We start from the raw sequence: 16,677 nt of genomic DNA on the forward strand, positions 1-16,677 counted from the left end.
CAATCATTTATCTCAGCTTCTGAATCCTGATTAATATCCTGGCGAAGAAGAGAAGTGATCAAAGGCATAGAGCTATACATGGATGAAAGGAAAGATGGAGTGGCCAATTGTTTCTTAATCATTATTATTTTCACATTTCTCTTTTCTTATTATTATTCTAATAAATTAAATATTAAATGTGCTATTAAAATGTTTTACAACGATGTTAAAAGCAATACAACCATGAGTAGTTAAACAAATCTCTTCTGTGGCTTAGGCTCTTACTCTTCTATATTTCCACACCGTTAACATCAGCTGATTTAAATTATGATTCATAGCATATTCATAAAATCAAAATTCTTGCAGTTTGTTATCAAAATTTTCTAGATAAAAGCACTTCCAAGGGATACTTAAATTGGGTTCTCATAATTATATGTTTAAAATACGTTCAATCAGTCAATAGTTAATAGTTTATGAAAAGGCTGTTCACGTTAACTTTAGTGAGTTCTGCGTTAAAGACAACCCTACAAAGTGTACAGAAGGTTTAACTATTCAAACCAGCACTTCAAACTTATTAATTTAAATACGCTATCATATTTCGCAAATCAAAACTGATGTTGATATAGTTAAAGATTTTATTTATAAAAGAAGCAATCATATTATAAATATGAAGAAGATAAGTTTATAAGCTACAATAATTAAATGATATATTTAATAAATAGTAGAGCTATGATATATTAAATGGCTTTACTGAATCGTCAGACCTTGGCTGAAGTGGAAGGTACTCGTATATAGGCTAACCTTCTTCACAACGTAGAATTGTCCATTGATGCTGGTGCTAGAAGCAAACCTATTTTATGGCCTACATCCACAGAATAATATGTCATATTTGACAATTATGCAGTGTACTCGATTAATTGTTATCTGTTCCTTTTGAAGATAAATGTTTTCTATATGATAGGAACTGCGTTAATAAAATATGGTATGGTTTGCTTCACGAGAGACGATTGATATCCACACATATCTTAACGTATGAATATTCACTTCTGTATCTTATTTACTACATCAATTACATTTGTTTCATTTACATCTATATGTTTAATGTGCAGACAATACATAATCGGTGTGTTTCAAATCTGTGTCATTGATATTTATTTGCTCTGAAAGTTAACTTACTTCAATAGAATAGCTATAATTATTGTTTTAAAATTCAGTTAGTCACGGTTTTCTTTATACCGCTACCACGCAGTGTGATCAAAGAAACTTCATGGTTTTCTTTATTGCATCCAGAAGAACTTGGAACCATAGACAAAATTTTCCAAAATTTTCCACGTTTCTAGAGTAAATGTGGTGTGTCTCAAAATTGATGCGTTACGAAAAATTATAATAAACAAATACCGTTACTGCGTTAACGTCCGTTGTTCCACTTGGGTAGGTCACATTATACAACTATTTTAGTTACAGTTTGTACCTGCAACTTGTAGTAACTTTTTTTATTATATTATTCGCAAGTGAATGAATTTAACTTTTCACAATGCCTAACGTCCAAAATACGAATACATTTCAATTTTGCATGCAAGATTTCTTGGAAGGTGACTCTCCAATACCAGCAAGGTGTGAACTCTTAATGCGATGCAAATTTGGCAAAGTAAGGGTATAAATTAAATTGGATTTGTGTTTAGCGTCTCGTTAAGCAGCATGATACGTGGACCTATAGTTTAACATGGAATCTGAGCGAAATGATCTCCCGCTGGGAATCGAATCTAGTCTCCTACACCAAAGGTGTGAACATTATCAACAAAACTAGGATTAATTGTGATGTGGAATAATAGATACCGAAAGCCGAGAGATCTAAAATCCCAATTCTATTTTAAAATGACATTTCGGTTTTCCCCAAAACCGGTTCGCTTTTTTCACCGAAACCGGTTTCGGCTTTCTTCTCTTTTGGAAAACACTTAAAATTATTTCTGTCGAAGCCGAATCGGTTTCCGGAGAACAACGAAGCACTATTGTGGTCAGAAATGGAAGCAGTTTTGGAAAAACTGAAATCGGTTTTGGGGGAAACCGGAACTGGTATTGAAGAAAACCGAACGGGATCCGGTGAGAAACCGAACTGGTTTTTGAAGAAAACAGAAAAATGTTTCGCTGAAAAATCGGTTTTTGAAAATTTTGAAAACTCGGTTTCGGTTTTTCTAAAAACGGAAACCGAAAAACAGATTTTTGTGCCCACTTCTAATATATATATATATATATATATATATATATATATATATGAAAGCACTACGTGGATTTTTGCAAACACTGATTGCGTTCTGTTGACGCAGATCCTTACAGAACAAGCAGTGTAATATCTGCAAAAGTTTAAAAATTTTTCTTTTCTATTTCTTTTTTTTCTTTTTTTTTAGTTTTGATCAGTAAGAAATTACGTAATTCTATTAACATAAAGGAAACATGTTTTCTTTCAATGGATCATGAAAATATTTGTTTAATAGTTTATCATAATTGATTTACAACATTTGAATGAAATATTATGTTGCTGAAATCCCGCAAGAGTTTAAGATAAACCAATGAAGATATATTGGTGGGCGGGAAGTAGTAATTCTCAAACCATTGATATTTCCGATTGCTTTTGACGTCAAATCTCAGTTCTCTGCATTTCCCTAAAACGGACAACCTGGAAAAGAGAAACTTTAATTTAAACTTTTAAAAACCATTAATATTATTATTATTTACTATTTGTAGTACTTCGTTCTAACTTATTATAATTTCGGTTTCAACAATAAAGTAAATTATAGAATAGAACACTTTATAGAATTTGAAGTGCAATCTGTCTCCTGTCATCATAATTGTCTTTTCAAAATAATATATAAACTTACAACCATTAAGTCAGTTTGTTTGTTGTGTTATTTAACTAGTTATTTCCTAACATGCATTTTCTCTTACCGTAGATGCAGAAATCGTTTAAACTCAATAAAATATTGACGTTCCTTGTAAGCCATTAAGTAAGTAATAAAATAATTATAATTTATGGGAACATAAATCAGAAATCAGAATGGCAGAAGAATTAAGATTAATCACATTAACCCAAAATAAAATCAACTATACAGAGTGCTTTGTATTATTTCCCATAAGCGCCACAGCGATAAATACTGTGGAAGGATTTTCAAATCTTTGTTTTCTCAAACTTAAAGCGTAACTACAGAAACAGAACCATTCAGCAGAGGAACAACCAAGTTTCTTAACCCATATAATATAAATACAATACATTCTGAGTCTCCGGCCTAACGTAGTGGAAGGGCAGGTCGGATAACAGAAAAGCCGGATAGGCTGGAATTCTTTGTACCAACCATACCAGAAGACGAAGTTTTTGTATCTAAACTCACTGTTATAGCACACTGTTACATTCAAATGCTCACTGTAGTACATTTAAAAGAACACTGAGCATACCCCAAGAACAATTTACGAATAAGGTGATCGTACTATACAGTTATAATCAGGAACAGCGGCAAGTGTATTGCGTTGAGGTCCGTTACACACTGTTCAAAAATTGAACTAAAAGCAGAACGCTGCACTTTTCGTCCCACAGCTTATAGATTGCACACGATACGTAGGAGGATTGTAGCAGACGCCCGCTTCCAATGCCCTGGCAATGTTGCCATTGCAACTCCTTGCTTTCATTATTTAGTTACGATAAAGGAAAACTATGCTGGATAGTCGCGAGCCGGATACTTGGGTGTCTACTGTTAACTATATATACTTAGTTAAATATTACTTTGGTATGAATTGCTTTTCAAAAGTAATAAATTCTAGTAAACAGAATAGAGAGGATCACTCAAAATATATGTACAGGATGTGGATAGCAACCGTTAATAAATACGTTAACGAATTGACTCTATTAAGGAACTCGGTCGATTTAATCGCTCTATCTATCTATTGAAAAATCAGAATTCAAAAATTAACTTATATGTATGGGATATGAGTTACAAATATCCTCCGTTAAAATCATCGTATCTATTAATATATTATCTATTAATATATTAACGGATTGACTTCAGTAATTTACTCTCGGAGATAATAACAGCTATCTATTGCAAAACATAATCCAAAAATGCCTTAAATATATAGGAATCGATCTCTATGTCCACCATCTTATCAATTTCGCATTCGAAAAGACAGTAGTTCTTCGGAAGATCTAGAACTGCGTTTGGGTATGGAGAACATTTCTGACTCACGTAGTTCAAACCTTCGCATTTAATCTTTTATGCCACAAACAGTAATTATTTGTAAAACATTAAGAGACAAGTCATGTTGTGCAATACAATCTCATTATTTGATCTACTCTTACGGAATAACAGAAAATTAATATCGAGAATACTTACAAATTCTTTGACATTCTTTCAAACTGGTTTAGTAGCTACATGAGATCACTAAACATTGTGTATTGTAGTTTAGTATTTATTGATTACAAAGACATGTGTTTATGATGTTCAACACATCGGTTGAAGGACATGAATCCTCAAAGGTTATGTACCAGGGTGAGGCATTTTTTGAGGTATGCAACACTCTATGGAATATGTGTATCAGTTTGATGCACATGGCCTGACAAGGAAGTCTCCTTGTTTATGAATTCTATACACATGGTAGCTAATGTGTTTTAAGAAACATCTAATATACTTACTTTCTTGCTACTGCTAGGGGAGCTTCACCAAGTTCAACGAAACTTGCGTTTGATCTAAATTCAAAGTAAAGAAGAATTTTATATTATTTTTGTTTTCTTATACATTGAACACAACAGGTTTATCTTATCGATAGTGTTCTGCAATATATAGTACATACATAATTATAATTCATAATTTTTTCTTCCATACTTAATTTTGTGATCAAAGTATTGTTTTACACGTACATCAAATAAGGACTCCTTATTTAAACAGGATTATACATAATACAAACTATTTAACTGGTAATATACGTCCACATTTGTATGCAGTGATACTTTATATGAAATGTTTGTAACTCCAAGCACATTTTCCTGTTCGGAACACGATAAAAATTTTTGGTACTGATGTTGGTGAATCTAACTCAGTATCTGTAAGTTTGTTTTAAAATCCCAAACGAAGATCCTTTCTCTTTGTTTCAAGAGAATGCAATAAACAAATCTGGTAGAAGTGCAACATATAATTTTCATATCGAGGACGTATTCCTGACTACTTGTATATTAAATAACTCATAAATTCGACTGAATTTGCTCTTGATTATCCACATATTTTTGTGCAGTAGGGTTTCAAAGGATCGATATGTATTTTAGTTTGGGATGTGCATATCCGTTATATAAAATCTTAAACATATAAGCGTTCCTAAGCTTATTTCTCATTCTTGGAACAAACCTGACATTTCTGTAACACTTATTTACAATCCCATTCAGATGAATATCGAACAAGAGTTTTGATCTTATTAATGCACCAAATTTGTTACACGGTATCTCTTTGTAGTTGTGTACAATTTATATATTAATTTTCCAAGCAGATTTCCTTTTTTATATAAGAAACTGCACTGTACTTCTCAGTTTTTAACCCTTAAGCCAGCGTGTGAAGAACATCATATCACATTAGTTTATTTTCATGTAGCTACCAATCACATGCTGACAATCATTATAGATTTATATTTATCAAATAAGCTTGATATTTTAGCTAAAATTCTAAAAAAACAAATTTTCAAAACAAAATATTTAATACAAAAATTTTCAAACCAAAATTTCCAAACTGAAAATTAAAAAAAAAAACTTTTGAAAAGTTCTCAAGAATGATTTGAAAGTGATCTCTCAACCAGAATGCATCAAAAATTACTTTCTTCAAAAAATTATTTTATATAACTATACTCAACAAAGCACTAACTTCTTGACTGTCTAGATACGACAGCCTATTCATTTGACGTGTACTGAATTTGTGACGTTAGAGAGATGATCCCAGTTCATTTCTCTGTTTTGTTGCTAAGGTGATATTTTCACCAGACATTAATTTGTTCGTATCAACTTAACATAATTTGGATTTTCCTTAAACATCAGGATCAATTTTCCATTCATAAATATGTGATATTATCTATCTTGATTAAATATCTAAGGCATCGTATGGAATAGTCATCTGCAGTGAAAATCGATTAATGTTACTTTCAATAAACTAAGAAGATAGGAAGGTTGACGGGGTATTTTGAATTTAAGATCCATTTCCATCAGAGAAGGTTATGGTACAAAACTTGCTTTTTGAAGTGAGATCGGATGGGTCATATAATTAACTCAGAAGTCACTATTAGTTGTAATGTGGATACAAATACTAATATGATTATTTTTCCAATAGATTTGACATGAAACTTCAGCTGAAAATTTTCAGACTTTTAATTTCTGAGACTCAAGTATTACTAAAATTCATTGAGATATTGAAAAGCTAATAATTGTTATCACGTACTGTGAACGCAATGGCTAATAAATAATAGCATACTGCGAATGTATTTAAAGTACAGTGCCAAGATTCAAATTTCCTGCTCTTTTGTTAAATACATAATGCCTGTTTCGTTCTGATTTTCAACTTTGCCTAAAAAGATAAGTAAAGAAACATTCCATTCTAAATATATATACTTACTCTCCTGCAGTAAGTATGCCTTGTCTGATTCTATCGATGAAATCTTCTTTTACTTGTGATCTATAGAGAAAGATAAAATATTTAAACAAAATAATTACCATTTTCAACCAGCTATTCTTATAAAATAAGAGTAATCCAGAATATAACTCTTATATTTGAAATGTGCCATACGTAGAAATGTGGTCACTACCAAAAAGTTTCATTTTATCGTTGTTTTCATAACACACTCACTTATCAAATGGTGAAGACGTATAAGAATGAAAAATTAAAACTGGAAGTAACCTCACAGCTTAAAAACGACTAAAATCTTTTTAAATGTGGATGTAAAGGAGGGAACATCAAATGGAAAGCCAACCAAGAAATCTTAGAACCAGCAACAGGAAAAATAACGTTGTTGTAATAGGAAAAAAAATAAACTTAATACAACCTTTGTTCTTCCGGAAAAATGTTTTAACTGGCGTGATAGAGGTATGATGAAAGAGAATGAATAAATAAATGACTGTTTGGTGTTCGATATGCAAACACATAACTACTCAACAAATAAAGACACTTGTTCTAATGATTACTGCGGATGGAAAAAGAAACCAACGTGATAACCGTGCTCGGGAATTGAACTTGGAATCTGTTCAGCACTCGTACATTAACAGCTTCATTAATATCAACCTGAACGCGTACAAATCTGTCTGTACACAAATGTTGTTTCCCTACAAATTCTGATGCGATTCAAACAAAATGAAATTTTGATCTAACCTCACCACAAACAAACGCAAAATACTACTATATTAGAAGTTATGGATTCTGCAGTTATAGACAAATTATAGTACGACCAACTATACGCGTAAGAAGCACAGAGAAACAATCCTGAATTAAATGCACACATGATCTAATTTATACATGTATTACTCATATTCTTAGCTTTTACATACTTACAGAAAGGTTTAAAAAGGATTAACTGATAAAATTAAACACATAACATTTATTTTTTTTATTCATTTCGTCTACACATGTACTCTCATTGACTGGAGCATTATCATGATGTATAACAAGGGTATGTGAGAATACGTTATCCGAATTATTCAACGAGTGAGGTTGAAACGTGAACAAAGAACGCATTACGTAAAATGAAAGAAAACACAGAAATGAAACGAAATGCACTTCTTTAAGTCCAACACAAATTAAAATGAATATTCTCAAAATAAGATCATAATAAAGATCACAATGTGATGAGTATCAGTGTTTATGGAACCTTTCTAACTTTCCTCAAGTAGGATGTCTCTGACTGACTTATATTTACTACAAAAATGATATTTTTATGAAGAGTTTTAGAACTGAACTTCTTCAAGTTAATAAAGTAAAAAGCTTAGAATCTTATACTATAAAACCAACTGCTTCAAGTTTTAATGAGAGCAAAAGGGTACTTAGACATTGTCAGGCAATACGCATCGGAGGATTGAATATCATGAATCTAAGCATAGCAAGTAAGTTAGAAAGTACAAAGAAAGAGCAAGAGTGCATATAATTGGGACTAGTAAAATAAAATGGAGGAAACGATATTGTTTGTAGTAAGATCGGTGTTGAACTATTAACTTCAGAACAGAAAACAAATTCAGTACAGTGTGATTCGTAGGCGAAAAGTTACATCATAGGATGTGATAGAATCACAGAAGTGAAAGCAACTCTCAAACCAAAGGATACCTCTAATGTAACAATTTATACCAATAACAACACAAGAACAAGTATATGAAGCGATTTTGGATTCGCTAGTTACGTCAAAGGGGAAAGAAATCTCAATCTGATAAAAGACTGGAATACAATAGTAGAAGGGAAAACAGTTAGATGATACAGAAGAGGAAAGTGTAACGAAGGAAGACAGAAATGAATAATTTTTTACACAAAGAATAAGGTAATGATAGCAAATACTATATTGAAGAAACATAAGTGCAGATCTTATACTTGAAAATAACAGAATACCCATGAAAATAAAAAGAGGTGACATAGTTGTTAAGGAAAAGTTCAGAAACCGAATTAAAAACTGTGAAATTTAGTCAGAAAAGGATGAAATAAAGATTTTCTGAATTTTGAAAAGTTAGGAAGAAAAATAAATATTGAAGATATGATGTAACAAGCTATAGAGCAAAGAAATCCAGAAAGATTTCGGAAGAGAGAGAGTAGATAAGATAGCAAAAGAAACAACAAAAGGAGAAATTAACAAGAAATGGTAAAACGTAAAGACTCACTCAGGGCCATCGCGTGTGTTGTAAGCGCCTGGGGCGAGAATTCTTAGTCGTCTTTCCCCTAGTGTGTTATGTGAAACAACCAGAATTCATTCTGTATTCCTAGATTTAAATGTGGAATGTAAGATCATAATCTAAGATAAAATAAGTTTGTATTATGTCAATTTTTAAGAAGGAATGCCTTTTGTAGTTAAAACATAAACGTATGTGATAACAGGTTTTGAATTCTTGAAATCGAGTGCTATTCTTGTTTTTTTAAAATTTGATCCACATCAACATAGTAATAGCATAGGATAACAAATAATGATACAAATGTTAAATTCCAAGAATAAAAAAAAAACTTCTCATAGAGGGCGGAAGAGAGTTTTAGTTGAATAATCCTAGGTCTAGACGATGTTTTACATTACCGGTAATTTTCAAGTTCAATACTCTGTCGGGAAGCTCTCAAGGATCTAATCTAGGTCCCATGTTGTTTCTTGTTATTAATGATATTTCTCTGTGCATTAAAACTTATCAAGGTTTTCATTTTGCCGACAGTCTCAAATTATACTCCAAAGTAAGTTCAATTGATGATTGTTTGAAACATCAAATATGGTGAACTCTTTGTAGATAATAATAATAAATAAATTAGTCCTGAATGTGTCCAAATGTAAATCTGTATCTTTCACGAGAAAAGAAAATCCAATTAACTTTTCCTATACAATATGTGGCACTTTCTTGTCAATCACAAATATACTATCAAAGATATAGGAGTTATGTTTGATAGCAAATTAATCTTTGCTCAACAACGTTGACGTAATAACGAGTAGTGCATATAGAAACCTAGATTTAATTTATAGGATAGGGTAGGATTTCTGCAAAGAATCAACATTTATGTGAGGTCAAAATTAGAATACTGTTGTATTGCTTAGACATCAAATGTCAGTAAATATTCTGATGCAATAGAAAATATACAGTTTAAATTTTTTTAAATGGTTGCATACAAGAAAACCGGTTTCTACCCAAAGTATGTCCAATATGAAGACTAAGAATTTTAGTTTTCAAAGGATATGGATGTTTGATCTGTTGTTCTTACATAAATTATTAAACGGTAAAATTGACTGTCCAGAATTAGTTTCAGAAGTATTACATGTCCCAATAGGTAAGACTAGAATTGCAAACACTGGGATATTCTATTGAAGAAAACATATTACTTAAATTTCCTCTGTGGAGAGTGTTTGCTTCATAAAACGAAATGATTAACTTTCATGTAGTAGATGTATTTAGTATGTTCGAAAATAAGTTCAAAACAATTCTGCTTTATTAAATAACGTATATTTGGGTATGTATAATAGTGTATGTTATATAATTATGTACACGACACTATAACTGTTCATTAAGCCTGTTGTGTTGTCTTTATGATTTAAATAAATAAACAAATTTTTCTTAGTCGTGGCCTGATCATTATTAACACGTTGGTTGCCGTGTTGGGGCGATGGGTCCAAAAGCGAACTTTTCTACTTCGCAGCGTTGATCCGATGGAACTAACATTGTAATATTGAGTTTATGACTCTATTCCCAGCCGTTGGTTCACAACTAAACCTACTTATTCATGCTTTGAGACCAACACAGCTCACGAAAGTATACCGGAACTAATGGCCTGTGAAAAAAGCTTTTGCTTACTAACTTTATGGGAGAAGGATTATAGCAAGCAATGAATATTTCAGTGAGAGTTAAATACTACGGCATCAATGGCGCCTGTGACCCAACCAGCTAATTTTGGCCGGCAGTTAAACATTATTTTTTAAAAAAAGAAATCATTTATCAACAAAATCTGAATTCCTTGAATTTTGTTAATTTGTCGTCCCGGCGCCCGAACTGGACTCATCTACCACCAAGGAAGTACTAAGCCTACGAAGGGAAAATAGGAAGGAAAGAATGAATCATTTAGAAAATTCTATGTGTAATTGAAGAGAAGAAAATTAAATTGAGGAACTTGAACAACAACAAAGCTAAAAAGTAGTTCGAAAGAATATGAAATCTGGTCATTTGAAAATAAATACTTGTCAAGGTGGGCTTAATGATAATGTGAAGAAATAGAGAAGAATATTAATACAAGTATATATTGGTTGTAAGAAGATTAAGAGGAACTACAATGATCAGAGAGCCATATACTAAAATTTAAAGACGGAAGAACTACGTACAAATATAATGTGAACATATGAAAGTAATATATAGAAAGACTCTAAGGAAGCGACAGGCAACTAGAGAAACTGCCAGCTGTGTGCACCAACGAAGTTTAAAAGATCGTTCACTCACACGCGTTCAACATTAAACTTTCAAGTTTAAACTTGGTTCCAAGACCCATTGTTGCACCATTGAAAGTCGAACTTCAGTACAATTCATTTAAATAAGATTCGGTCAGTTTGTAAAATCGACTCTGATTGGTTGTCGACTTTTCTCTCTAATCTTCGTTTAACAAAGTAACAAATGAGGAAAGCATACCGCGTGCCGGTCTTTTCGACTTTCGACATTGTGTGCATAGAGTTGTGAGTAGTCTAATTTCAGTGATCGTAATTGTAATTTAAAAATATACAACTTTTGTAAAGAACGGAAGGCAAGAACATATACAGAAGGAAAAAGAGAAGCAGTAATTCAAAAAGCCGCCAGGCAAATCACCAATCTCGGTCTATTCTTTGCATCGAAGAAGCAGTAACAGAAACTAAGGACACTAATAGTATAGGACTAATTGTACCTAGTAGAAAATACATTTGCTTTTGTTGGTGAACATCGGAAAACCCAAAAATTTCAACGCTATGCCGAGTCAAAGGAATTAATATCAAGTCAGTTTGGATAGTAATCTTCTGAGACGTCAATTGCCTGGCAGACACTTCAATAATGTTTACAGATAATTCGTAGTACTACATTTTATGTTCTTGGGGGCTTTTATTAATATTATTTTCTTTTTTCTAACACTTTTCATGAAATCATATATTATTGATTTTTAAAAAGACCAAATATTTTTTTTGCATTTAACAGTGACAAAATTTTAACCATTTGTACAATGCAAATAACGATTGTTTTAAGAAAATTTAAAATTTTCCTAATATATCTCTTTTGATATTTCAAGTTGAACGCAACCGAGTTTTAAACGAACGCAATTTTTGAAAACCCGTAAAAGAGAGAGGCTGAAACTACCAGACATCAAACTGTTTTAGGAAGTAGTACATTACGAAGTCTATATATAAAATAATAATGGAGAATCTTAATTTCAGGTTAACATTTTTAAGTTCAAAAATTGCAGTTGCTTTTCCAAACTATTATTTTGAACATTTTTTAAAGGCATTTGTCCGACAGTAGGCTTGAATTTACACAGAACATGAAATGTACATTTAACTCTCCTTCAAATGGTTTTGTTTATAATCAACACTTTAAAAATAAGAGCTACAGCACTTACTGCAAATCTTTGTAAAATGCAAAATATGCTTACACAACTATATATCATGCTCGTTCGAAGAACACCCCAAAGTCTAAAAAAAATCATAGTTTTCACTCAGCAACATAGTATGATTCTTGTACAAGAATAAAAGAGCAATAAATTTAGTCAGCAATTATCATTGGTTGATTTGATATGGTTTACCACTTGTAAGCAGCTCCTACAAGCCCTTCAGCTGTAACGGTTACGGACGTACCTCTCTGCGTGCGAGTGCTATTACCAGACTCCCTGAATCTAAGGTTATTACCTTACCCACCGTTGACAGATATCTTTCCAAAAGAATATTCTTCCGGAGGATTGATCGAACCACTAATTACAAGTAATTAACTTCACCAAAGGTTGTTTAAGGCCAGATCGGTTTAAGATTCTCCTCTCTCCCTTATTTCCTTTAACTTACTCAAGGGAGGCATATAGAGAAAATGAGTTAAATATCTCTTAATCCTTTAAATACCTTTTCTGTCGACCAATTCTAAATCAACCAATTTATTCACCCTGTTTGCAAGAATTTAGGGGAGTTCTTACTACAACTAGCGTACAGACTCAAATTATAATGAAAACTCATCAAATTTCCTCTTTTAGATATCTTTATTTCAATAAAGTACGAACGATAGTTGAGAAATAATTTACGATCTCTAGATAAAATATTCATCTGACTCTATTTACCCTCCCGGAGACAGAGAGGGACATAAGTATATCTTTATCCTAATCCCTAAAGAATAGGAGATTAGTCCCTATTATAATGGATCTAAGATTCCTACTTCAGTCAATTAATACAAGATTACATAAACTAATTCTCTAAATCATCAGGGTTCACTCAGGAAACGTTCTCTTACAAGCTGAAGTGAACCAATTTGCTGTTCTAAAGGTGCCTTCACCACTTATCCAGCACATGGCCTAAACCTAAGCGAGGAAAAGTCCGGAACCAGACCTCCTCAAGAAGGATTCTATCTAAACAAAATTTACTAGGATTAGGATTAGGTTCAGTGAGGATATAGAAATAGACCCCCAATAAGAGGCCTTTCTAGATCAGCACTCAGATCTATAGGTATAGGTTAAGTTTCACCCCGTTCCAGTCCCCTAGCATTCTAGAGCGGAACAAAAATGTGTTTTTAAAAATCAATCTATCGGCCTGGCCTTATATAGCCAGACGTCGGCCGGACTCGAACCCGGAATCCTCCAATTCAAAATCAATGCGCCTATCCACTGGACCCAATCTAGGAGCCCAGGCAAACTCTAAAGTAAACTACAATCACTAAACATTCTAAATAAAATGCTTAAAGAGAAAACGCGAGCTAAAACATTATCCAAAATTAAAATATAATTATTTATTTTCTTAGATCGAGAAGTAAAACAAGTAAAGCTCTAAGCTATCCCGTGGACTCACTTGCCCACTCGCTATACTATACATGAACTTTTCAGCTTATTTCGAAGATACTCTAAGGACAGTCATCATTTAGACTGATTCTAACCAAGGAACTCCCATCCCCTGAGATGGAACCAGAGAAGGACAAAACTGCCTCTCCCGCTATTCGAAGCACTAAATGGTTCCCGGCCTCAAGAGAATGCCTTCTATATATATATGAGAGGTTCGGAAAGATATCCAACTGTTTTCTAGCAAAACTACCTATTGACTTATATAGGTGGCACAGGCGGAATAAAAGAAAGCGAAAGTAAAATAAGGTTCCCGCTCGTCTCTGTTTGTATCCTAAACGTTGCTGGTAACGGAACAATGTTTCCAACTAACATTCGTTATCTATAAGAGAGGAAGAATTTTTTTAATGCTGTAAAAGGAATGTGCTAGATTAATATATAGATTACACATAGTAAATACAAGATATCTTACATGTAATAGAATAATAATGATAATAGTATATATATCACATAGCCTTTTACCTTTGAAACCAGCGCTGGTTTATCTTATACCTATATTGTAATTACAAATATACAAGAATATATTCATGTTTATGTATATATATATTTACCTGAAAATTTATATGAATAATAATAAGCATAATAATAGAAATATATAAAAAACTAGCAAGTGGCCCTGAAGGGGTCCCTTGCATACTATACGTGGTTTAATCAAAATATATCCAACCTTAATTTATTTTTGGCGTAAACAAATGTTTTTTAGGCAGGACTCGTTTCTATTTACGAGCCTTTAGAAGCAGTAAGTCTCTGCCAAATTCTCGATGAGTAATGAAGTGTAAGTGTGCAGCGCAACGTGGGGCAAAAGTTCAAAGAAGTTATTAAAATTAAAATTTTGTCTCCATCTAGGATCATCATAACTAGAGTTTCAGAGGATTACGTTGACTGCAAGACTCAACGATGTCGCAGTATGAAAAAAGGAATGAAACTTCAAAACTGTTTAGCAAATTTCCGCGCAAAAGAAAGTATTTTGTATTATTTTCTTGAATATGAGTAGAAATATTTTGGTCTGGTAAACATGTAGTGAAATATTAAAATAAGAATTAAGAAAAAACAGAATTAAAAAATTGCTGAGATAATGAGTTACAGGATTTCCATTCCTTCTACATGTTTTCATCTCCTAGTCTTGTTTATTCGACGGTTAAATATTAACTTGAGGCATGCATGAGGAGTTCCTACCGTGACTAATTGCACAAACTTTGATATTTTGGATCCAGAACCCGAAATATTCTATAAACACGAGCTAGCTCTATAGGGTTGGCGCTGTATAAATACTTGAGCAGGGGCAGGGATTCCTCCTCCTGCTATCTATAGATAATTTTTCCTAAGGATGTGAATAATGACGGACCAGTTGTAGATGGCGGTGATGATGCTAAAGGCTTGGTAGGTGATATTGAAGAAACGATTAGAGTTCTGCTGGATTTCTTGGAAACTGATTAGTATTAAGTATTACAGTAGGTATGTTCATATTTTTATTCATAGTTTTGATAATGTTGTTTTCATTTCATATTACATTTCGTCACTTTATTTATTTTGAATATTTCTTTTATCGACACAGGAATGGTCATTTCATGTTAGCACCAAGAAGTAGGTATATGTGCCTCATTACCTACAGGAATGTGTGATTTAATTATAGTAAAATATTTATTAAACATCTGTGAGTAGGTATTTACGAATTTTAAAAGAGAAATATTTTTTTTTCTTTTTTACATAATTCTATCACCTGATATTTATTTTGTTACATGAATATATTTTTTCAAAGAGGTGTGTTGCTAGGTAGGCAATTTTTCAATTTAAATATACGTTGGAGACGTTACAACAACATGAAATATTAATTCCGAAATAGAAGATATTTCCATATTTCTAGATAATTCTATTCACACCATTGCCTTAATTGTTTAGTCATTCAATACGGTTAAATGCTTTGGTTGACTACACCATTGTCTCTGTTAATGAGACCAGATAGTTTGTCAATTTTTAAGTTTCCAGCTCAATGTTACCAAGAGCTATTTACTTTAGAGCACCTTTTACGTTTCTGCCCCACTGTGTGGCATCGGAATTCCGTTTTCGCCAAATGGCGGAAACATTTGAAAAACACTCTTGTGTTAAATTTTGTGTCAAACTTCCAGGATTCCAAGTGGAAACGATCTTCATGATTGGACTCTCTTTTAGGGATAAAGATGTCCGTGAACCTGGCCCCACCCACATCGGCACTAATTTTAAAACATATGCCAAAAATTAGTGCCCAATTAGTGCTGATGACCTGTAATGTTAAAAAAATTTGTGCCGTTACACAGACTTCAAAAAACAAAAAAAGATTCTGGGTGGGGCTAGGTTCACGCTAGCCCCACCCACTCAAACGATCGAGATGAAACCTATACCCAAGGTTAGTGTTAAATTAGTGCTGTCGATACCGCATAAAAAGAAAATTAGTGCTATTATCAGAAGGCCAAAATATATTCGAAAATGTTCAATGCCGGCATCATCAAAGAAAACCAAAGTTCCTTCATTTTTATGATAAGATATATAGCACGAATCTTCTTTTATGCAGTATCGTCAGCACTAATTTAGCACTAATTTTTGGCATAGTTTACAAAATTACTGTTCCATTACTAAAAGTGGGTGGGGCTGTCTTCACGTGAACCTGGCCCCACCCACAGCGGCACTAATTTTAAAACATATGACAAAAGTTAGGGCCGAATTAGTGCTGACGACCTGTAATGTTAAAAAAATTAGTGCTGTTACACATACGTCAAAAAACAAAAGCGATTTTGGGTGGGGCTAGGTTCACGCTAGCCCCACCCACTCAACCGATTGAGATGAAACCTATGCACAATGTTAGTGGTAAATTAGTGCTGTCGATACCCCATAAAAAGAAAATTATTGCTACTATCAGTAGGCCAAATATTTCGTAAATCTAATATGGCGG

General features: G+C 32.8%; 1 protein-coding gene across 1 annotated transcript in view; it reads right to left on the minus strand.

Moving 5' to 3' along the window:
- Positions 1 to 2,468: 2,468 nt before the first annotated feature.
- The window catches only part of LOC145672701 (phospholipase A2-like), a 162,801-nt gene continuing 148,592 nt past the window's right edge, over positions 2,469 to 16,677 (minus strand). Inside the window, exons 4-6 of the mRNA XM_081741870.1 lie at positions 6,612 to 6,671; positions 4,658 to 4,711; positions 2,469 to 2,653 (exon numbers count right to left, since the gene is read on the minus strand). Of these exons, the coding sequence (XP_081597996.1) occupies positions 2,476 to 2,653; positions 4,658 to 4,711; positions 6,612 to 6,671 (292 nt within the window). The 3' untranslated portion in view covers positions 2,469 to 2,475. The remainder of the gene's footprint in view (positions 2,654 to 4,657; positions 4,712 to 6,611; positions 6,672 to 16,677) is intronic.

The sequence above is a fragment of the Thermobia domestica genome, chromosome 16, assembly GCF_964235325.1.
Source record: "Thermobia domestica chromosome 16, izTheDome1.hap1.1, whole genome shotgun sequence".
Lineage (NCBI taxonomy): Eukaryota > Metazoa > Arthropoda > Insecta > Zygentoma > Lepismatidae > Thermobia > Thermobia domestica.